Source organism: Salmo salar, chromosome 14, assembly GCF_965601325.2.
Source record: "Salmo salar chromosome 14, fSalSal1, whole genome shotgun sequence".
In the NCBI taxonomy this organism is placed as follows: domain Eukaryota; kingdom Metazoa; phylum Chordata; class Actinopteri; order Salmoniformes; family Salmonidae; genus Salmo; species Salmo salar.
Genome location: NC_138304.1, coordinates 62,801,046 through 62,826,017, shown reverse-complemented (window position 1 = coordinate 62,826,017; position 24,972 = coordinate 62,801,046). Strand labels below are relative to the sequence as shown.

Genomic DNA, 24,972 nt, shown 5'->3' with positions numbered 1-24,972 from the left:
GCCAAAATATTCCTAAACTCCTGTGTTTTTCAATGGGATAGGTTTAAAGTCAATACAACACATCAGGTATCCACTTCCTGTCAGAAAATGTCTCAGGGTTTTGCCTGCCAAATGAGTTCTGTTATACTCACAGACACCATTCAAACAGTTTTAGAAACTTTAGAGTGTTTTCTATCCATATATAATAAGTATATGCATGCCCTATCTTCTGAGTTTGATTAGTAGGCCGTTGAAAATGGGAACGATTTTTTTTCAAAATGCGCTGTGGCGCCCCCTATCCTAGGGTATCCTCAAGAGGTTAAATAAAAAGACGGAAGCCACTCCTCAGTAAAAGGCACATGACAGTCCACTTGGGGTTTGACAAAAGGCACCTACAGAACCTCAGACCATGAGCAAAAAGATTTTCTTGTCTGATGAAACCAAGATTCAACTCTTTGGCCTGAATGCCAAGCGTCAAGTTTGGAGGAAACCTGGCACCATCCCTACGGTGAAGCATGGTGGTGGCAGCATCATGCTGTGTGGATGATTTTCAGAGGCAGGGACTGGGAGACTGGTCAGGATCGAGGCAAAGATGAACGGAGCAAATTACAGAGAGATCCTTGATGAAAACCTGTTCCAGAGTGCTCAGGACCTCAAACTGGGGCGAAGATTCACCTTCCAACAGGACAACAACACTAGGTACACAGACAAGACAAGACAGGAGTGTCTTCAGGACAAGACTCTGAATGTTCTTGAGTGCCCCAGTCAGAGCCCGGTAGAACATCTCTGGAGAGACCTGAAAATAGCTGTGCAGCAACACTCCCCATTCAACCTGACAGAGCTTGAGTGGATCTGCAGAGAAGAATGAGAGAACCTCTCCAAATACAGATGTGCCAAGCTTCTAGCGTATCACCCAAGAAGCCAAAGGTGCTTTAACAAAGTACTGAGTAAAGGGTCTGAATACTTATTTAAATGTGATATTTCTGGGGGGTTTTATACACTTGAAAACATTTCTAAGAACCTATTTTTGCTTTGTCATTATAGGGTATTGTGTAAAAGTTGATGAGGGGAAAAAAAATATTTAATACATTTTAGAATAAGGCTGTAAAGTTAAAAATGTGGAAAAGGTAAAGGGGTCTGAACACTTTCTGAATGCTCTGTACTCTACTGTATTTTAGTCAATGCCACTCAGACATTGCTCGTTCTAATATTTATATTTTTCTTAACCTCTATGGGCTAGGTGGGACGCTTGCGTCCCACCTACGTAACAGCCACTGGCAGCCTGTGGCGCGATTTTCAAAACGTTAAAAATCCTATTACTTCAATTTCTCAAACATATGACTATTTTACAGCTATTTAAAGACAAGACTCTCGTTAATCTAACCACACTGTCCGATTTCAAAAAGGCTTTACAACGAAAGCAAAACATTAGATTATGTCAGCAGAGTACCAAGCCAGAAATAATCAGACACCCATTTTTCAAGCCAGCATATAATGTCACCAAAACCCAGAAGACAGCTAAATGCAGCACTCACCTTTGATGATCTTCATCAGATGACAACCCTAGGACATTATGTTATACAATACATGCATGTTTTGTTCAATCAAGTTCATATTTATATCAAAAACCAGCTTTTCACATTAGCATGTGACGTTCAGAACTAGCATACCCCCCGCAAACTTCCGGGGAATTCGCTAACATTTTACTAAATTACTCACGATAAACGTTCACAAAAAGCATAACAATTATTTTAAGAATTATAGATACAGACCTCCTCTATGCACTCGATATGTCCGATTTTAAAATAGCTTTTTGGTGAAAGCACATTTTGCAATATTCTAAGTACATAGCCCAGGCATCACGGGCTCGCTATTTAGACACCCGGCAAGTTTAGCACTCACCATAATCATATTTACTATTATAAAAGTTTGATTACCTTTTGTTGTCTTCGTCAGAATGCACACCCAGGACTGCTACTTCAATAACAAATGTTGGTTTGGTCCAAAATAATCCATCGTTATATCCGAATAGCGGCGTTTTGTTCGTGCGTTCCAGACACTATCCGAAATAGTAAAGAAGTGTCGTGCGCATGGCGCAATTCGTGACAATAAAATTCTAAATATTCCATTACCGTACTTCGAAGCATGTCAACCGCTGTTTAAAATCAATTTTTACGACATTTTTCTCGTAGAAAAGCGATAATATTCCGACAGGGAATCTCCTTTTCGGCAAACAGAGGAAAAAATCCCAAAGGCGGGGGCGGTCGGGTCATGCGCATAAGCCCAGTGTCCCTTGATCGGCCACTTGAGAAAGGCGATAATGTGTTTCAGCCTGGGGCTGGAATGACGACATTCTGTTTTTTCCCGGGCTCTGAGCGCCTATGGACGACGTGGGAAGTGTCACGTTAGAGCAGAGATCCTTAGTAAATGATAGAGATGGAAAAGAATGTTCAAGAAATGGTCAGACAGGCCACTTCCTGTAAAGGAATCTCTCAGGTTTTGACCTGCCATTTGAGTTCTGTTATACTCACAGACACCATTCAAACAGTTTTAGAAAATTTAGGGTGTTTTCTATCCATATGTAATAAGTATATGCATATTCTAGCTACTGGGTAGGAGTGGTAACCAGATTAAATCGGGTATGTTTTTTATCCAGCCGTGTCAATACTGCCCCCTAGCCCTAACAGGTTTTAACTCCATTATTTTCCTTTTAGATTTGTGTGTACTGTTGTGAATTGTTAGATACTACTGCACTGTTAGAGCTAGGAACACAAGTATTTCGCTACACCTGCAAAAACATCTGCTAAATACGTGTATGTGACCAATAAAATATGATTTTTTTTATATTTTAAAGATATTTCCTGATTTATTGAACAGCTAGAGAGAGGATGACAGTGAGGAAAGATACAGAGAGCTTGAATCAAAGGCAGTAGGTTTGTTTCGAAGCTATGCCGACACCCTAGATGTGTGCCAGAGGCTGTGTCATTACCACCAGATCAGCTAGGCCACTACATCTGTTATTTGATAAGTAACAATGAGAAATACCTGGTTGCAAAAACTGGTTGCAATAACAACATTGCAAACAGATTTCGACTATTTGTAATGACATCATTTCGACTAGCTTTGCCTGCTGGAACTAGTCTGACAGAAACCACAACACACTCTTATGTGTGAAATATAACCAGTAGCTACCAAAGTGAGGTTACATTTTATTGAATGGGCTCTTCATTGCAGCAATTCTTTAAATTGGTTATCGCTCTTCATGCAAACAATTGAATATACCATACACTATTGGACGTTCAAAACCATTTTATTGCATTAGCTTATCAAGTCAGTAAGCCAAATAAGTAATACACAATAAAGCTGTAATGTTTTATTTCAAGCCATTCTCCTTGAAATAGGGATATTTAACATAAGTTAATGTTTAGTTTAAAGTAATCAATACAATGCTTAGCATATTTGTAGTTTCTGTAATACACATCATTTCTATTTGTGATACTCAAGGTGCGGGTTAATTCCTGTGAGGGAATTTGGTAAAAGGCTATTGGAAATCTAAAGCATTGCTATGTCATTTCCTTCACTGTCCTGTTTTGAAATCATCCTAGTAGCACACAGAAGGAAGTATACAATTGTGAATGTCCTGGGTTTTGGTTGGTCACTTGTACAGTACTAGTCTAGACTCGTAATAATGTCACAAAGGATGGTTCCCTGAGTAGGTGTAATTAAAATGTTTGCACAGAACGATTCAGTAACACTTTACTTGCCATGTCATTCATGTTTATGCTTTAGGAATATCCTGTGTGATGCAATTTCCCTTGATGTTGTGCACAATTTGTTTATTACTTGGCACAGAACTGCACATTTAGATATCAGGAAGGTGAGGATGATGTTTTGAAAGCAATCAGTGCTCTGCTGCAAAAGTGACTAGGCCTTGTAAACTAAATTAAGGCTTCCATCATGTAAAACCAACACTATTCCGCCCCACCATTGTTCTTAATGTTTTGACAGTTAAACAATGGCCTAGGTTGTGTTCATTAGGCACAAAACAGAAGAAAGTGGATTGAAACAGGGGAGGACTTCCTGGACTTGTCCAATAAGAAATGCTCATTTTCATTTTAAATTTTTTTATTTTTTATTCAGTGAGCTAATAAACACGATTCTAGTTTCACTCTATAAATCCAACAAAACAATTCGATTACCATTTCCATTTATCACCAAATTACACACTTTGTGGTTCTAGTTTTAGGTAAGCTTCTCTTTTTGCAATAATACAACATTAAAAACTAAAATGTATGTTTTTTTGTCAATAAAGTGGGTAAAAAGGTTTTCACTCTTGCTATTAAACTTTATTGTCCTTGGTAAACAGAATGGGATTTAATCATTGACACATTGTACAGATTGTAGCCTACACTTCTTTTAAAGCAATCCGTTCACAGAACTCAATGCTGTAATAACCTCAGAGTCTCTGAACCAATAGAAAATTTTATAGGTGACAATCCCCCTGGCTCCAATCCATCTACTGTGTTCCATACCAAGAAGTTCGGATCCAAACCTTGAATGCCTCCTCAGGCCCTGAGATAGCTGAGCACACTTTGAATATTGCTATAGAGCGGTCAAAGGTGATGTGTGTCTGTGAATGTTTGCTCTTCCACTTTATTTCAAGGAAGTTGCCTTGCAGTGCAGGATTTGCAGTGCTGACTGTTTCTTTACACATCGCCTCTAGCAAATGAAAAACGATTTCCTCTTAATAATTAAAAAGGAATTAAAACCATGTAGGCTCAGTCCTAATTTATGTACTTTCTGTGAACTGGAGATGCATGGCAAATGGTCCAGGAACACAAGGAAAGCACAAAGGACAACGCCCAAGGACGAGTCAGCCCTTCCCCCTCTGAGGGGCCAAAATGTAACTCTCTCTACAGTATCCAGAGGACTGACTACTGAATGTGTGATAGCATAATGCTATAGTATCCATGTTTGGTATCTATCTGAAACTTGTTCACTGAGGATAACTCTGATGCTATCTATATGGATCTCTGTGGTAACTTGTATCTGTACAGGGTGAACTCTGAATTACTCTATGCAAAGGCTTTTATGGTCCTCTCAGGAATTCTGTCTTATTGGTCGAATCCTCCTCACAAGCCGTTAAATGCGATATAGACAATTCTCAGATAAATTCTTGCTAGTCAACTCATTGCCTAATGCTTGCTTGCATATTTGTATTATATTTATGGAGTGAGATAAACATTTAAATAGGCTAATTGTGTAGTCTTATTGTGGAGCGCATGTGAGGTGTATATATAATATGCATACATATCAAATATTACCCAACTACAACTACATAGTCAGTTAGATGTGCTTATTTAGACTCTGAAACCACACTAACCCACGAATACTACAGCATAGATGACAGCCTGCAAAAAACAGTAGATTCATGAGAGTTGTACTTACTAAGCCTCCTGGATATGCGAGGCTCCACTGTGTGTCAGGCAGAAGAGTAGAGACAGACGTGAGGATCACTGTGTGCTGCTAACTCCTCAGGATCGGAGCCACACTCCTCTTATTCATATACAGGTCCAACATGACAAGCCACACCCATTACTCTGGAAAAAATCCTACTGTTGCTGAGCCCAGATGTCAGGAATTCCTCTTCATTTCCTCAGAATGGTTCCCATTGTGCATTGCCTAACAATCAGTTGCGATTTTTTGGATTGATTGAACCACAATGTCATCTAATTTATTGTGAAATGTATTCAGACCTTATATATGAGTTTCTGTAATTTGCTTTTCAAGAGCGTTGCATGTGAACAAAGTTTACAAATGCATACATACTTCTACAAGTTAGCTAAACCAACTCAGATGATTATTTTCAAACACGCAAAGGTCCCCCTTTAAGCCCTTTCTGTTATAAATTTGAAAAGCATATACATATTGACAGTGTACATACTGTAAATAAACTGTAAGCAAAGGGTTATTACGTTTGCTGATCCAGGTAGTGGCCGGAAATGCCTCCACCCCTAAGCATAAAGCATTGTCTTTGTGTGGGAGCGAGTGGCAAACACCCAAATGTGCATAACTGAGTATACCAGATAAGGTGGTTTCGTGACATGGACTTTCACAGTCACAATCAATTGCATCACTAAAGAGAGACACTCCTTTTAGAAACATCTGTCTGTCTGTTACATGTGTGCAAAAAAAACTGATGGTGAAAGATTACTCATTGCTAAGACACATTAAATGTAATGATATTAAATTACTGAGTGATGATGGTCACAGGATGTCGGGCTTGATACTACAAGTTAGCAATGTGCTTATGCAAAACAGCAATGGGTTTGCGCAAAACATTAAATAAAATATTTAAACCAGGTAATTTGGAAGATGGTAATGTATATACAGTGTATTTGGAAAGAATTCAGACCCTTGACTTTTACCACATTTTGTTATGGTACAGCCATATTCTAAAATAGATTAAATAGTTTTTTTCCCTCATCAATTACATTTTCATAGAATATTTAAGGTGTAAAATTGTTAAGTTTGGTCTTCTACCATAACTACAGTGCATTCGGAAAATATTCAGACCCCTTCCCTTTTTACATATTTTGTTACAATACAGCCTTATTCTAAAATTGAATAAATAAAAGAAAGTCTTCATCATTCGACACACAATACCCCATAATGACAAAGTGATACATTATTTTTTTGAAATTTTAGCAAATGTATTAAAAATAAAAAACTGAAATACCATATTTACATAAGTATTCAGACCCTTGGCTATATGACTCGAAATTGAGCTCAGGTGCATCCTGTTTCTATTGATCATCCTTGAGATGTTTCTACAACTTGATTGGAGTCCACCTGTGGAAATTTCAATTGATTGGATATAATTTGGAAAGGTACACAACTGATGTTTTTCAGAGTCAGGACTGGGAGACTGATCAGGATCAAGGCAAAGATGAACGGAGCAAAGCACAGAGAGATCCTTGATGAAATCCTGCTCCAGAGTGCTCAGAACCGCAGACTGGGGCAAAGGTTCACCTTCCAACAGGACAACGACCCAAAGTACACAGCCAAGACAACACAGGAGTAGCTTCGGGACAAGTCTCTGAATGTTCTTGAGTGGCCCAGCCAGAGCCTTGTCAAACATCTCTGGAGAGACCTGAAAATAGCTGTGCAGCAACACTCCCCATTCAACCTGACAGAGCTTGAGTGGATCTGCAGAGAAGAATGAGAGAACCTCTCCAAATACAGATGTGCCAAGCTTGTAGCGTATCACCCAAGAAGACTCGAGGCTGTAATCGCAGCCAAAGGTGCTTTAACAAAGTACTGAGTAAAGGGTCTGAATACTTATTTAAATGTGATATTTCTGGGTTTTTTTAATACATTTGCAAACATTTCTAAGAACCTGTTTTTGCTTTGTCATAATAGGGTATTGTGTGTAAATTGATGAGGGAAAAAATATCAATTTAATACACTTTAGAATAAGGCTGTAACGTAACAAAATGTGGAAAAAGTAAAGGGGTTTGAACACTATCCGAATGCCCTATTTGTAGTTTCTGTAATACACAAAATTTCTATTTGTGATACTCAAGGTGCGGGTTAATTCCTGTGAGGGAATTTGGTAAAAGGCTATTGGAAATCTAAAGCATTGCTATGTCATTTCCTTCACTGTCCTGTTTTGAAATCATCCTAGTAGCACACGGAAGGAAGCATACGATTGTGAATGTCTGGGTTTTGGTTGGTCCCGTGTACAGTACTAATAATAACTAATAACTAATAACTATTACAGTACCCGTAATAATGTCACAAAGGATTGTTCCTGGATGGTATGTGTAATTAAAATGTTTGCACAGAACATTTCGGTGACCCTTTACTTGCCATGCCATTCATGTTTATGTTTTAGGAAAATCTTGTGCGATGTAATTTACTCCTATGTTGTGCACAATTTGTTTATTACTTGAAACACAACTGCACATTTAGATATCAGGACGATGAGGATGAAGTTTTGAAAGCAGTCAGTGCTCTGCTGCAAGTGACTAGGCCTTGTAAACTAAATTAAGGCTTCCATCATGTAAAACCAACACTAAACCCCCCCCACCATTGTTCTTAATGTTTTGACAGTTAAACAATGGCCTAGGTTGTGTTCGTTAGACACAAAACAGAAGAAAGTGGACTGAAACAGGGGAGGACTTCCTGGACTTGTCCAATAAGAAATGCAAATTTTCATTGCAAAACTTATTTTATTTTTATTCAGTGAACTAATAAACACAATTCCATTACAGAACCTTTCGGTTTATCACCAAATTACACACTTTGTGGTTCTAGTTTTAGGCAAGCTTATCTTTTTGCAATAATACAAAATTAAAAAGTATATTTTTTTGTCAATAAGTGTGTAAAAAGGTTTTGCTATTAAACTTTGTCCTTGGTAAACAGAATGGGATTTTATCATAGCCAGCAGCATACCACTGCTGGCTTGCTTCTGATGCTAAGCAGGGTTGGTCCTGGACAGTCCCTGGATGGGAGACCAGATGCTGCTGGAAGTGGTGTTGGAGGGCCAGTAGGAGGCACAATTTCCTCTGATCTAAACACTGCCCTGTGTAGGGTGCTGTCTTTTGTATGGGATGTTAAATGGGTGTCCTGACTCTCTGAAGTCATTAAAGATCCCATGGTGCTTATTGTAAGAGTAAGGGTGTTAACCCCAGTGTCCTGGCTAAATTCCCAATCTGGCCCTCAAACCATCATGGTCACCTAATAATCCCCAGTTTACAATTGGCTCATTCATCCCTCTCCCCTGTAACTATTCCCCAGGTCATTGCTATAAATGAGAATGTGTTCTCAGTCAACTTACCTGGTAAAATAACAAATAAAATCATTGTAGCCTACACTTATTATAATATCATTATAGGGTTATGTGTGTCTGAATGTTTGGTCTTCTCCTTTATTTCAAGGAAGTTGCCTTGCAGTGCAGGATCTGCAGTGCTGCCTGTTTCTTTACACACAACATTTTTGCAGTATTGAAGGTCCCCTAGAACACAGTGGCCTCCATCATTCTTAAATGAGGGTTATCTTCAGGGTTATCTTTGGTCTCTTTAAATGCCCTCCTTGCCTTGTCTGTGAGTTTTGGTGGGCGGACCTCTATTGGCAGGTTTGTTGTGGTGCCATATTCCTTCTATTTTTTAATAATGGATTTGAAGGTGCTCCGTGGGATGTTAAAAGTTTCAGATATTTTTTTATAACCCAACCCTGATCTGTACTTCTCCACAAGTTTGTCCCTGACCTGTTTGAAGAGCTCCTTGGTCTTCATGGTGCCTCTTGCTTTGTGGTGTTGCAGACTCTGGGGCCTTTCAGAACAGGTGTATACAGTGAGGGAAAAAAGTATTTGAACCCCTGCTGATTTTGTACGTTTGCCCACTGACAAAGAAATGATCAGTCTATAATTTTAATGGTAGGTTTATTTGACAACAAAAAAATCCAGAAAAAAGCAAGTCAAAAATGTTATAAAATGATTTGCATTTTAATGAGGGAAATAAGTATTTGACCCCCTCTCAATCTGAAAGATTTCTGGCTCCCAGGTGTCTTTTAAACAGGTAACGAGCTGAGATTAGGAGCACACTCTTAAAGGGAGTGCTCCTAATCTCAGTTTGTTACCTGTATAAAAGACACCTGTCCACAGAAGCAATCAATCAATCAGATTCCAAACTCTCCACCATGGCCAAGACCAAAGAGCTCTCCAACCTCTCTGGGAAATGTGGGACGCTAGCGTCCCACCCGCGGGACACACTATTCAACAGCCAGTGAAATAGCAGGGCGCCAAATTCAAAACAACAAAAATCTCATAATTCATATTTGTCAAACATACAACTATTTTACACCATTTTAAAGATGAACTTCTCGTTAATCCAACCACATTGTCCGATTTCAAAAAGGCTTTACGGCGAAAGCATAGCATTAGATTATGTTAGGACAGCGCCGAGACATGAAAAACCACACAACCATTTTCCAAGCAAGGAGAGGTGTCACAAAAACCAGAAATACAGCAAAAATGTATCACTAACCTTTGATGATCTTCATCAGATGGCACTCATAGGACTTCATGTTAGACAATACATGTATGTTTTGCTCGATAAAGTTCAAATTTATATCCAACAACCCCATTTTACATTGGCGTGTAATGTTCAGAAATGTTTTGCCTCCCAAAACTTCTGGTGAATGAGCACATCAATTTACAGAAATACTCATCATAAACGTTGATAAAATATCGAACTGTTATTCAAAGAATTATAGATACACTTCTCCTTAATGCAACCGCTGTGTCAGATTTCAAAAAAACTTTACAGCGAAAGCACACTTTGCAATAATCTGAGTACAGCGCTCAGAGACGAAACCAAACCCGCCATTTTGTGGAGTCAACAAAACTCAGAAATAACATTATGAATATTCACTTACCTTTGATGATCTTCATCGGAATGCACTCCCAGAAATCCCAGTTCCCCATTAAATGTTAATTTGTTTCGATAAGGTCCATATATATTTCCAAATACCTCCTTTTTGTTCGTGCGTTCGGTGGAGTACCCCAAATGCACTGTGCTCGCGTAGTTAAGTTCAGACGAAAAGTCAAAAAAGTTATATTACAGTTCGTAGAAACATGTCAAACGATGGATAGAATCAATCTTTAGGATGTTTTTATCATAAATCTTCCATAATATTCCAACCGGACGATTCCTTTGTCTTCAAAAAAGAAAAGGAACACAGCTAACTCTCACGGGAGTGTGCGCCACTGAGCTCATGTCATTTTCTCACTCATCTACTTCCAGGAGCTCTTATTCTCACCCTATTCACAGTAGAAGCATGAAACAACGTTCTAAAGACTGTTGACATCTAGTGAAAGCCTTAGGAAGTGCAAAATGAACCCTAAGTCACTGTATACTGGATAGGGAATCACTTGAAAAACTTCAAACCTCAGATTTCCACACTTCCTGGTTGGATTTTTCTCAGGTTTTTGCCTGCCATATGAGTTCTGTTATACTCACAGACATCATTCAAACTGTTTTAGAAATGTCAGAGTGTTTTCTATCCAAATCTACTAATAATATGCATATCCTACCTTCTGGGCCCGAGTAGCAGGCAGTTTAATTTGGGCACGTCATTCATCTGAATTTCCGAATACTGCCCCGTCACTAAAAAGCTAAAAGTGTTCTGTGTTCTTTTTCCCTCCTCCTCTCTGCCTGTCTTGTTGTACATGGAACCTGTCTCACATGCATTAATTAAAAAACCTTTAAGATGTCACCCTTTAATCACCCTTTAGGTACAGAGGCGAACCTGACACCTCACCAGCAGTCGCATATCGGAATGCTCCAAACATCTGTGTCTGAGCCAGACTATGCAGTGTGTTATGTGAATGGCTTGACAGATCTTCCTTTAAATTTATCTTCACTAATACAGATTTGTTTCTTTTGAGCATTCCAGATTTAGCAGGTGGAGGACCTGCTTTATCAGGAGGATAATCTGGAATCTGGAAACACTGACAATAGGGTTATTGTTCCTGACATCCCATGCCCCTTGTCTGAGAATCTTGCTGTGCTGCAACGTCAAGTGAAAAGACTCCTCATCTTTTGGTCAGGACATATACGTACATGCATGCATTTCGATTAGTTATGAGTCTCCAGCCTTTTTAGGTGCAGTCCTCCCACACTATGTAGGATATTGTTTTAGCCCCAGTGCCACTCTTGATAATGGCAACATTTAAAAAAAGATTGTTAGAAAAGAAAACCACACCACTTAACTGGTATGATATAAACAAACTGTTTCAGTCATTGAAAACAGTTTTTATTAAATTGAATTTATAAAAATACAAAAAATTAACTTATTGTAAACCGATGGTATTTATTTTCCACAAAGCAGCTTTGTTAACTAAGTCTTCTCTCTAAAAACAAACCCACATTTGAACATATAAAACTGATAAATACCATGTAACAATCAACGTTATGCAGTATAACAGTGTCAAAATAATTACATGTGAATAATTGTAACATGTTCACGGCACTACCATTGGACATACAGCAAATAGGTTCCAAGTTCAGAGGTGAACCTATATTACTTTCTAATAATGCAGTGATCTATAAAGAATCCATAGGTGTCATATGGCTGCTGACGTGACTTTCTCTCCCCATATAATTTATCGAGCGGTCTCCTTTACAGTTAGCGTACATGACATCCCGTGTCTTAACATGAAAATCAAAAGCAGGCAGTGACATAACAATGCTACAGTGACACAGAGCTCAGTGAACCAGTGGCTAGTACAATTCTGTAAATATCAATACAGTAGATCCACAAATACCGAACTTTGTTGTGTCAAAATATAAAAATGAGCAATTGCAGAAGCAACTGAAAAATCCCATAAATTTACATTTTAATAAAACCTTCCATCCCTCGCTGCATACAAATAACAATTTACATGTCTATTGCACAATCTGTAATGCTTCTATAGCTGGGTTCCATCCAATAGTCTACAGATTTTTATGCAAATATAAAAAAATCTGTATAAAGGGAAAATGCGCATTTTACACCAGTGGTATGTTTCCACCAAATTGACTTGTTTGCGCATAAAAATCAGTGTGTGATGATGTAGTGCACACAAAATGTACTTTTCACTAAAGTTTTCATGTACTGAATAAAAATCGAAAGTTCAATGTGTTTTCATCACATTTTGAACTGATAGTTCTGTCACAAACTGTTGCGTTAAATAGCAAATGTGCCTACTCTACTCTTGGCACATGCGCTCTAGACAACAGTTAGCTGAAACAGACCATAACATCCACCACCCAATGACATACAAGCCAGGCATTGTGTGGGGGCAGTCATGCATGTCAGAGAGATGGGTGGGGAGACAAGTCAAACTTGCTGTCTTTACCAGGTCAGTAACACCTTTCATTATACGAATCTATCATTGGGTGCCTGACGCATATATTTTTTTACTTATCTCTGACAGTGACAAGTTATATCATGTTTCTGACTCTGAGCCATTTAGACATCCCTGAAATATTGGTTTCTCTTATGTATTCTCTCATTTTATAAGAAAATAATTCAGACATTTCAGCATCAGTGTCTTTTTACTCCAAGTACAAGCTAAACTGAGGACAGTTGATCATAATCACTTGTGGAATGTTTTAATAGCAGTTGCAAGTGATGAAGGTTGTGATTGATTGCCTGGCACAATGGAGAGAAAATTCCATCCCACATGGGTGTGTGGGAGGGACCGGTGGAAACTAGTGTTCACTTCTGATGTGAAAGACCTCTCCGTCATAACACTTAAGAGCCACTCTAAGTCTTTCATTTTGAAGGGAATCAGCACCAGGCTGATGTCATTGCCTAGATTCATGGCACTCTCTGGGTACAGACATGGTGTGTTGGCCATGCACCTGACATCTTTCTCATATGAATCGTGCCACATATTTACTGTAGGACTACTGTATTTCTCAGACCATTATGACTATAATGTCCATCATTTAGGTACATTCAATGTACAAGTTGTAAGTGTAGTTTAGGTACACAATAGCTATATTAGGATATATTACTGTATATTGATATTAATTTGTTTCAAATGTATATTCAATACGCACCAGCCACTGACCTTCCACCACTTGAGGGTCTCTGTTGACATTGCTCTCAGACAGCAACATATGGATAGAATAGTTAAAGTGCTTATCAAACCATTCAGAGATGTTAGTCTGGGTTACACCGTATCTGCAGGCAGTGTCTGGTAACAGATTCCGCCAGTGTGGTTCGACTGAGTATGTTCTCGACTTTGAGTAAATACTGTATGTTGCAAACATCATATTTTTACCTTTATTTAACCAGGTAGGGAAGTTGAGAACAAGTTCTCATTTACAATTGCGACCTGGCCAAGATAAAGCAAAGCAGTTCGACACACACAACAACAAAGAGTTACACATGGAGTAAAACAAACATACAGTCGATAATACAGTAGAAAAATAAGTCTATATACAATGTGAGCAAATGAGGTGAGATAAGGGAGGTAAAGGCAAAAAAGGCCATGGTGGCAAAGTGAATACAATATAGCAAGTAAAACACTGGAATAGTAGATTTGTAGTGGAAGAAAGTGCAACGAAGAAATAGAAATAATGGGGTGCAAAGGAGCAAAATAAATAAATAAATAAATACAGTAGGGGAAGAGGTAGTTGTTTGGGCTAAATTATAGATGGGCTATGTACAGGTGGAGTGATCTGGGATCTGCTCTGACAGCTGGTGCTTAAAGCTAGTGAGGGAGATAAGTGTTTCCAGTTTCAGAGATTTTTGTAGTTCGTTCCAGTCATTGGTATATGGGGCTTTGGTGACAAAACGGGAATTACAGAATTGAACCCTGTGGCATCCCCTAACCCTAACCCAAACCAATAGGACAATGACCAAAAGGCATTTCACTATAGAATATTTTTCTCAATATGAGCTGCATTGCTAGACCTCAAGCAGTTGATGAGTGTCCTGGGGATTTTTTTGGGGGGGGGGGGAATGTTGAGTCATGATTTTAGGTACGATGTACAACTACATGAATAGTTGACATTTCAATGTCAAAAAATAATAACTGTGATATGTATTTCCCGATGGGCAGAGATGATACCTATAGCTCTCTGTAAACAAGAAATTGAGAAAAGCAAATATAAAATATAGTTTAGATTAAGATTAATTTCTAAATTCAGTAAATCCATGTGGTTGGTGCATGATGCCCTGTACAAAACAGTGTTAACACAACATCTGCAAGAAAAAAAAGCATGATTTCAACTTGATTAGCATACTACAGGGATGGGACCAGTCCAATTGTTATTGGGCAACTAAACGTATCCACTGTGCCAGTATTCATGATCCAGTCCGTGTGTTATCATCCAGTGTGTTTGTGTTTCTCTGCTAGAGATTCTGTTTCTCTGTCTTTAAATCATAATTTAAAAAAATTAAGATATGCAGTGCTAGCACACATAAGCATACACTTCCTAAAATAATTTGTAGGACTTGTAGGAGACTAAATTCTAACACTAACCACGTTTTCATCCACAGTTTTTATGCAAATAAAGTCATACTGTATAAAAACAAATCACGACAGCTGTGACGGAAACAGGAAGTTTCGGTACAATTTTATAACTGCCGACAGATCATTTGTTCATTTGACATGGTGCAAACTTTTTGTGTGGGTAAAATGAATTATGCTAGAAATGGTGGTGGAAACTCCTTTATGATCAAATATGAATATAATAACCATTATATTGGGCTCCCGAGTGGGCAGCGGTCTAAGGCACTGCATCTCAGTGCTAGAGGTGTCACTACAGACCCTGGTTTGATTCTAGGCTGTATCACAACCAGACATGATTGGGAGTCCCATAGGGTGAATTTGTTCTTAACTGACTTGCCTAGTTAAATAAAAGTTAAATAAACAACGTAAATTTGGAGTTGTGATGATATGGTGTGTGGTCCTCCCACTACAACTCGGGAAACCATGCAATTTATTAGGCTACAGATTAAATAATTTATGATGAACTTCACAAGGTGGTGAAAGTGCACAGTGATGAGTTTGATGCGCCTTCCAATTAATATCGAGGGTCTTATTCTGTTGACATGATGATCGATGTTTGGCGGCCGTTTGACAAATACAAATATTCTCGCTCTAATTCATAATAATCTCTCAATGTAGACTAGCCTGCCTATACAGCCTACTCTCACTGTATCTGCGAGCTGTTGGCTAGAGCGCATGTGCCAAGACTGGAGTATTTAATGCAACGTTTTTTGTGACAAAACTATCGGTAGAGTCAAAAATACAATGGAAATAGTTTGAACTTTAGATTTTTATTTGGTACATGAAAACTTTAGCGAAAAGGTACATTTTGTGTACATATGTCATCATGCACTGATTTTTATCTGCAAGAAGTCAGCTTTGTGGAAACACCACTGGTGGGAAAATGCACATATATTCTTCATGCAGATTTTTGAATATTCACATGAGAATCTGTCACCAATTGGATGGAATAGTATCCCCTTTTCTAACACCTCATTTGACACTGTTAACAGTAACATCAGTAACTGACAAAAGGATTAGATAAGATGTAAACTATGTGGCTCAATTTCACTTGTGCTGATGTAAAGATAAAAGAGTTCCACACCTTTGTATTGTATTATTGTCTATATCATTAAATAATTCAGAAGAATTAGAAAGCTATTAAGAGCAAGTGAGTTGTGTATAGTGTTTTGTGAGTACAATAAATTACTGGAGGTGACAACTGTCTAAGAGCAATGCATTCAAACCTTAAAATACTGATTCTCCAATTACATCCATAAAGCCCTTATTCTTGTGTTGAATCCCCCCAAAAATATTTAAAAAATGCATGAAATGAAATGTATGCATTCACTAGGAGGAGCGTCTGTTAAATGACTAAAATGTAAATGTAAATGTAATTAAAGCTACAGTGTAACTTATTGGGCGAGCTGACAAAATACACATAGAAATGTGAGTTATATATCTATCATTCTCATTGAAAGCAACTATAAGAAGCGTTAGATCTGTTCAATGTGTGCTATTTCTATGCTTCCCGTTCTAAAGTTTATTTTTTGCATCTTTTACTTTCGGTTTTGTACACCGGCTTCAAACAGCTGAAAATACAATATTTTTGGTTATGAAAAATATATTTTGCAGCGGTTTACATGGTACAATGATTTTCTACACAACACTTGCTTGTTTTGTCAAATAAACTGAAATTAGGCAAATAATTATACATTTTAGCAACCAGGTAATGGTGGAGCGATTTCTGCATAGTGCATCTTTAAATAAAGATTTGTTTGGGGTGCAAAAATCTTCACTCGAACATAACAAAAATGTAAACACTCAAAAGACATTGCATTTCGTATTGATACCTCATAAGTTTATTTACATTCTTAAGGTGTTAACATTAAAATACAATGTCACCCTTTCAATACACCATTTTAACCATGCCTGATAACCCAACTTTAAAGTACATCCTTCAAACCATTTTAAAGGCTTCACAATGAAAAAATGGACACAACTATTTATATTGCATCTTTTCAACCAAGTTTGTACAACATGCAAAGCAAAAATAAAATGTATCATATGAAAATATAATGAATATTGAGATAGAACATGATGATTTACAAAGGAAGTACTTCTAAGGAAGAAAAAAAACAAGTTATTGTGTTGGGAAATATGAACACTGGTTCACGAGGCAACAAGTTACGAAGCCAAAATATATTTTCAAAATATGTAGAATACAGTCAGTAAAGATTGTCTTATACATTTCAAAACTGAATAATTTTTTGTGATAAACATTTAGTTAAATCTTAGCCTTGTACAAATGTTCTTAGTTTAATCTAGTGAAATAAAAGGGTATTGATGCGGTATGAATACTGTATGACTGCCATGAACTTGGGAAATACCTGATAATAACCATATTATTTTTCCAGTTGTGAATCACTCAATTTACATTATTATTCACACCTTGTAGTCTGTGCAACCCTTTCATGCATTGAATATGCAGGCACTAACAAAAACATTACAATACAGCAATTGTGGTTCATGTGGTGGTGGTTAGGGCTGTTACCATATGAGATCAGATATATTAGTAAGCAGGTGTAGGGTAGAAGCAAGGCAGTACAATGATTCATTATATTTTGCATAATAAACATCAGCATCTCCCTTTTCAGAGTTATTTGTTAATAATTGTCTGAAAAATAAAAAAGGCTAAAATGAATTATGTGTTATAATAATTAATTGTTCTGTGACTCCTTATTCTGCTCTTATTCTAAATGTCCTCTTACCAAATAGTTTAACAGCTTTCACATCTAATTTGGTTTGCTATAAAAATGGATACTTTAACCTAGATACTTTCTTTGATGGAATTTAATAGAATCAAAATATAATTGTAACTCAAGTCAGAAAATGTTAATTACAATTAATAACAAGCTGACTTAAAAATAGAACATTTTCAATATGTCTAATATTGAAAACGTTATTATCAATATCATTGTAGTTGCTAAAAATAAAAATATAGTTTGAATACAGTCAGCTCTTCTGTATGTAAGCATATAAATAATGCAACAAAAATTGACTTCTCAGACACAATACAAAAGAGAGCAACTTACAATGTACTTTGAAAATGTAAAACTGAATAAAATATTGACAAAATGAACTTAAAGCCAGCTAAAATAATTACAATATATTGCTGAAAAGCCCCATAATAACCACATGCAGTGCAGAATAAAGGTAGACAATTTTTCTAATAAGAATTAGGAAACTGGGGAGTAACTGGTTTGTATTGTGGTAAATATTCTCTCTTCAGAACTGCAGTTCCTGCCCATTGCTAATGATGATGTCAGGGCCTGTGCTAGCGCATGCATGCTAAGTCCGCTATGTGATCCTGCATCATATCTGCGCCCATAGCTTGTGGAGCTGAAGGATGAGGAAGATAAATTAGTGGAGAAGCCAGAGCCTGTGGCATCAAAGCTCCCTCGTCTGGAGCCTGACCTGGAGCCAGTTCTTGAGTCGGGCCGGGAACTGGATGCTGACCCAGAACTGCTAACACTGTAAGGACTGTAAAGGCCTTTACTTGACTGAGAAGAGCCTTCCAACAGACGCAGACCAGAACCCTCCTCAATCATGCTTCTATCCATGGCATCCTTGTATGAGATCTTAAGCTTTGTCTTGGGGCAGGTGAGGTATTTGGAGTATCCACTGATATCCCGTAGCTTCTGTGCAGTACGTGCATCTAGGGTGCCCTTGTTGACAGCAACATCCAGTGGAACTCTGCCATTGACCTCTGGTTCGATCAAACCACCAGTTAGATATTGTACTTCTAGGAATCTCTGACCCGCCTCATAGTACAACCACCCCTTTTTTAATGCTTGTGCAGCAGACATTTTTGTTTTGGTTCGGGGATCCTCAAATCCATTGAAGGCCTTCTGTGCCAGGTTGATTCGGTCAACCATGATCTTATCCACAAGTCCCATGTTCACTGCATCGGCAACTGAGAATTTCTCTCCAGTGTTTGGATCAATGATGCCACCAGTGGAAGCCTGAGCCTCCAGCAATCTTTGACCTGTGATATTGTCCACAAGATTTCGGTGCATGGCTTCTGTGACTGACACCTTATCCAATGTGTCAGTATCCAGTATTCCAGCCACAGGGCCGGTTTCTTCTGTTGGGTCATTCCATATTGTTGCTGGGGGTTTGATAGAGGGGGCTGAACTATTGGAGTAAGATGATCTGGACCCAAAGGAGGATGACCTAGATCTGGTGCCACTTATGTTTCCGGACAGCATGTCCGCAAACTCTGTGATGGACAGAGTGCCAGCACGGTACTGATCCAGAGCAGACTGGTCAATGAGGCCCTTTGTGGTGGCATCATCAATATCATACTGTTGGCCAGACCTTCTATCAATGATCATGGACTTCACAACACCATCAGATGAGGAGATAGTAATCTCCTCCCACTCACACTCCTGCTCTACAAGCTCCATGTAGGTCTGGTGATCAATAAGTCCTTTGTGATATGCCTCATACACAGACATCTCTTTGCCTGTCTCTGGGTCAACAATGACTACTCTACGTTTACGCACAGACGATTTGGAGGATGTCTTCCTCTCACGTTTCTTTTCTTTTAACAGCAAAAGTGCAAGTCCAGTTTCCGGGTCAATCAGGCATCGCTCCATCAGCTGCAGGTAAGTGAGGTTCTCCTCAGTGTTAGGGTCAAAGAAGCCTTTAGTGTCATCAGATGGGTCTGTAAGAATGCCATTCATCTCCTCATCAAACAGACCACGTGTGTAGGCCATCTCAACTGGCAAGCGGTGACTCTCTTCTGGATCAACGATCCCACCAGTGGCAATTTGGGCTTCCAATAGTCGAATGCCGTGGTCTTTCAGAATGAGACCCTTTTTCATGGCCTGGAACAGAGAGATGTTCTTGCCAGAGTACGGATCCCTGTAGCCTGTAACGGCACGCTCAGCAGAGATAAGCTTGTCTTTGAACTCTGAACCAACGACTCCCATTTTAACAGCTTCACCAACATTCAGCTTCAGGTTCTTTATTGGGTCAATTATATATCCTGTTGCTGCTTGAGCCTCAAGAAGTTCAAAGGCTGTCCCGGGTCTGATCATGTTCTTTTTCATTGCTTGGTAGATGGACAGGCGGTCTTTGCTAGATTCTACATATACTCCGGCAATGCAGCTTGTGCCCTCAAGGTACTTCTTCACTTCTCTGCTGACCTCTTCTACTGAGACAAGGCCTTCAGTGAGATCATTGTATGTCTTTTGGTCAATAATCTGCGAACAAAGCAGCTCATCCAAGGTGACTTGCTTTCTGAGACCCTTGAAAAGCAGCCTTCTGTCTGCCATTGAAAGTAATTGCAGACCACTCTCTTTATCAACTTTGCATCTCTTCAGCAGTTGGGCATAGGTCTGTCTCTCCTCTGTGGTTGGATCAACATAACCTTGTACATCACAGTTTGGATCAGTGATCCTGTCATATGTTTCCTTATTGATGTACCCACGTTGCATGGCAACATCTGTGGGAAGGTGGAAGTAGTATTCTGGATCCATAAGGCCTCCAGTGGAAGCCTGGGCTTCAAGGAGCCTCAGGGCATAGTCCTCAGGAACAAGGTATTTTTTCATCGCTTGGAAGAGAGAGATTACTTTTCCACTGTAAGGATCCTTGTAGCCAGTGACTGCTCTCTCGGCAGAAAGAAGTTTGTCATAGATTTCAGGGCCGACTATCCCTTTGCGCACAGCCTCGTCAACAGTTAGCAATTCATCTTTCACAGGGTCAATGATGAATCCTGTTGCTGCTTGGGCCTCCAGGAGACTGATAGCAAAATCAGGCTTAATGAGACCTCTCTTCAATGCCTGGTAAATACTGACCTTAGAGGGGGAGTCTGAGAGGATTCCAGCAATACTGCCAGTGCCAAACAGATACTGCTTTACAGATGGCATTTCCATAACCTCACGGATAGTTTTCTTCTCTTGCTTCAACAGATTGTATGTTTGAAGGTCGATAATGCGAGAACTGTAGAGCTCCTCGATAGTGACTCTTCGTCTGATCACATCACAGGACATGCTCTGCTCTACTTTCAGTATCTTCCTTTGTTCAATGATTTCAATGACGATGATGATCATTCTCTCCTTTGTGATTTGCCCACGGCGATACTGTTCCAGGAGCCTTAGCTTTTCCTCCTCAGGGAGCAGGTTTGACATCATGACATCCCATAGGGTCATTACCTTCCCTCCATAGGTCTGATGAGGGATATCCACTTGACTGTTAGTCAAGTCTGTCTGTGCCTGTTCTTCTGTGTATACGTAGGACTTTTCCACTGGACTTTGAGCTTCAGCCTTTGATAGTGGCAGGAAGCACAGACCGGTATCTGGATCTCTGATGCATTTCTCTTGCAGTTGTTTATAGGTGTAACTTTCATTAGTGTTGGGATCAACGAAGGCTTTGACATCCCCTGAGGGGTCAGTAAAGGTCTTAGCCATCTGCTTATTGAAATAGCCACGTTGGAAGGCCACATCATTTGGAACACGGTGGCTGCTGACTGGGTCAATAATCCCTCCTGTGGCCACCTGAGCTTCCAACAGGGGAATGGCATGTTCTCGTAGCACAAGCTCCATCTTCATGGCTTGGAAGAGGGAAATAATGTTGCCTGTGTATGGATCTCTGAAACCAGTCACTGCTTTCTCAGCTGAAAGAAGTTTCTCATGAACCTCCGGACCAACAACTCCTGCTTTCACAGCATCGTCCACAGTGTACCTCTGGTTTTTGACAGGATCAATAATGAAACCAGTTGCTGCTTGTACCTCGAGTAATGCAAGACCTGTATTTTGTCTCAATATATTCTTCTTCATTGCTTGATAAATGCTAACCTTTTCCTTTGAGTCACCCATATAGATGCCTGCAATCTGTCCATCTGTTCCTTGCAAGTATTTCCTGACTGAGTCCATGTCACTGATTTCTTTCGGTTTCTTTTCGCCCTGTTGGAGTTGAGCATATGTAGCTTTATCAATTATTTTGGATTCAAACAATGAGCTGGCAGTGACAGGTGCTCTAAGACCTTCAAAGCTGGCCGGTTCTTTTTCCTGTTTCTTGGTCTCCTTTTTATCAACCATTGTGACAAGGATTGTAATAATTCTTTCAATAGTTACTGTTCCAGTTCTGTACTGTTGAATCAACTCGATTCTTTGTTCCTCTGTAATATATTCAGAGTTTATGATCTCCCAAATAGTGACTTTCCTTCCTTTGAAAGGTCCATACTGCAGCTCCATTGTTGCCTGACTCAGGGAATCTTTTATCTGGAACTCAGTGTATTGATGATCCTCTTTTGACTTTTGTTTCTCTTTTGACTTTTGAATTGCTTTCTCTGAGAGCGGAAGAAATGGAAAACCAGTCTCTTTATCAGTGACACATTTTTTCATGAGTTGCACATAAGATGCATTCTCCCACATGTTAGGATCAAAGAATACTTTAGTTTCATCAGTGTTGTTGCTCAAGGTCTTGTTAATTTCTTCTTCAAAATATCCACGTTTGCAGGCAACATCATGTGGGATGCGATAACTTTTGACTGGATCAATTATACCTCCAGTTGCAAGCTGAGCCTCTAGCAGACGGATACCCTGGTCTTTCTTAATAAGGTCTTTCAACATTGCCTGAAATAGGGATACATTCTTTCCAGTGTAGGGATCTTTGTAGCCATTAACAGCTCTCTCTGCAGACAGAAGTTTTTCATGCATCTCTGGGCCAACAAGACCTGATTTAACAGCCTCATCCACAGTGAGCTTCTGATTTTTGACAGGGTCAATTATAAATCCAGTCCCAGCTTGAGCCTCAAGAAGAGTCAATGCAGTCTCGGGAGAGAGCATCTGTTTCTTTACAGCTTGATAGAATGGAATTTTCTCTTTGGTTGACTCAACAATCACTCCAGCAATGCTAGGTGTTCCGCTTAAGGCTTTCTTAACACACTCCATCTCAGAGATTTCAATGACAGTTGTTTTGCCATTATGCAATTTGTTGAACAAGTCTTTATTGATGATCTTTGATTCTAGAAGTTCAGCTGCAGTGACAGGAGTCCTCAGACCATCAAACACAATTTCATTCTTCTTCTCTTTGTCTTCCACAACACTAATGACAATTTTGATACATTTTTCTATTGTGATTTTTCCGGTCTTATACTGATGAATCAGATCCTTCCTCTGTGGCTCTGTAAAATACTCTGAGTTAATGATTTCCCAAATGGTCACACTCTTTCCTTGAAATCTTCCAAATAGAACAGAGATATTTGCTTTAGTGAGTACATCTTTAGTCTCTTCAGTTGTGTAGGTCTTGTCACTTTGTGCAGCATTCTCTGTGATTGGTAACACAAGTAGGCCTGTCTCTGCATCTGAGGTGCACCTCTCCAATAGTTGCTGATAAGTGAGGGTCTCCTGAGTGCTTGGGTCAATGAATAACTTTGAGTCAGCAGTAGGGTTTGATAAAGTTCTGTTAATCTCAGAATCCAATTGGCCCTGCTTATAGGCTGTCTGGAGTGGTACACGGTGACTATTGACAGGGTCAATTATTCCACCAGTTGCAATCTGAGCATCCAGAAGTCTAACGGCCTGGTCTTGTTCAATCAGACCCTTTTTCATTGCCTCAAAGAGTGAGATTTTGTCTCCAGTATAAGGATCTTTGTAACCAGTAGCTGCTTTTTCTGCAGAAAGCATTTTGTTATGGAGTTCTGGACCTATTAATTCCTCCTTTACAGCTTCATCCACAGAGAGCATTCTGTTTTTCACTGGATCAATGAGGTACCCAGATGCTGCCTGAGCTTCAAGAAGCATTGTGGCAGCACCAGGAGAAAGTTTATTCTCTTTCATGGCCTGATACACACTCATTTTCTGCTTGTCTGGGGTCAAGACTCCGCCAACACTATTCTTGCCTTTGAGACATGTTTTCACTTTCTCGGTCTTGCTCAGGTCTTGCACTGTGGTTTTCCCTGTTTTCAGCTTGTCAAAGTCCATTTTGTTCAGTATACCAATGTCATGGAGCCTGCTGGCAGGAACCTTGTCCCTAATCCCATCAAAAGCAAATGGTGAATCTTTGTTTTTCTTTGCACCATCTACTACTTCAGACCCATTGAATACTTTATTTGTAGTTCCCACCATTGTCATTGCAATTAGCTGATCTTCAGGGACCTCATCAGTTTGAATCTCCCTTTCTTTAGTGTGGGGTGTTACTGATTTTTTAGGTGTAGAAAGTTGATGCAGCTTCTCGCGAAGCTTTTTATTCTCCTCACCCAACAATTTCTCTTGTTCAAACCTTTTATTTTCAAGATCCTGCATCTCTTTCTGCTTATTGCACATCTCCTCCTCAGCATCGTTCTGCTTTTTCAAAACGGCATCCATGGTAGCCTGGAGAGTCTTCTTCTCCTGTTCCATCTGCTTCCTTTGATGATCCTGCTCATCTTTAAGGGCTTTGGCCTTCTTAACCTCATCCTCAAACTGTTTCTCAAGCTTATTTCTCTCTTCCTCAATGAGCTTTTCTTTTTTCAGCAACATTTGTTTTTCTGTCAGGATAGTCTGCTCAATAATTATCTTTTCCTTTTTAATTTGTTTTTGTTGGGCATTGGCCATCTAATTTGGAGAAAAAAATAAAGAGAAAATTAATACAAATTAATGCAAGACATTTTTACACATGGTCTTAACATTCTATTACACTGATTATAGTTAACTGCTACATAATATAATCCAAATATTCATATATAAATATGATATATTATATACGACACAATATATTCTGAAATGTAGAAAACACAATTTCATTTAAAAAACGCTGCAACATTCGGTTCATGAGCTGGACACTTAGTATTGATGACAGTCTGCAATTCACATGAATAGGAAATTTGGATCTCCTTTATGTGTTAGTGTTTTTGAGAAGGTTATGGTTATTTGCAAATGGATTTTCACAAG

At 39.0% G+C, this 24,972-nt stretch overlaps 2 protein-coding genes across 5 annotated transcripts in view; both read right to left on the bottom strand.

The window, feature by feature from the left end:
- Window positions 1-5,510, bottom strand: part of eppk1 (epiplakin 1) — a 40,122-nt gene extending 34,612 nt beyond the window's left edge. Inside the window, exon 1 of the mRNA XM_014141401.3 lies at window positions 5,428-5,510. The gene's annotated coding sequence lies outside the window, so the exon portion shown is untranslated. The remainder of the gene's footprint in view (window positions 1-5,427) is intronic.
- Window positions 5,511-16,870: 11,360 nt separating this feature from the next.
- The window catches only part of LOC106569778 (plectin), a 225,313-nt gene continuing 217,211 nt past the window's right edge, over window positions 16,871-24,972 (bottom strand). For all 4 annotated transcript variants that reach the window (XM_082961060.1, XM_045694589.2, XM_082961061.1 and 1 more), the window contains one exon: window positions 16,871-24,636. In XM_082961060.1, coding sequence (XP_082817186.1) covers window positions 18,271-24,636 — 6,366 coding nt within the window. In that variant the 3' untranslated portion in view covers window positions 16,871-18,270. The remainder of the gene's footprint in view (window positions 24,637-24,972) is intronic.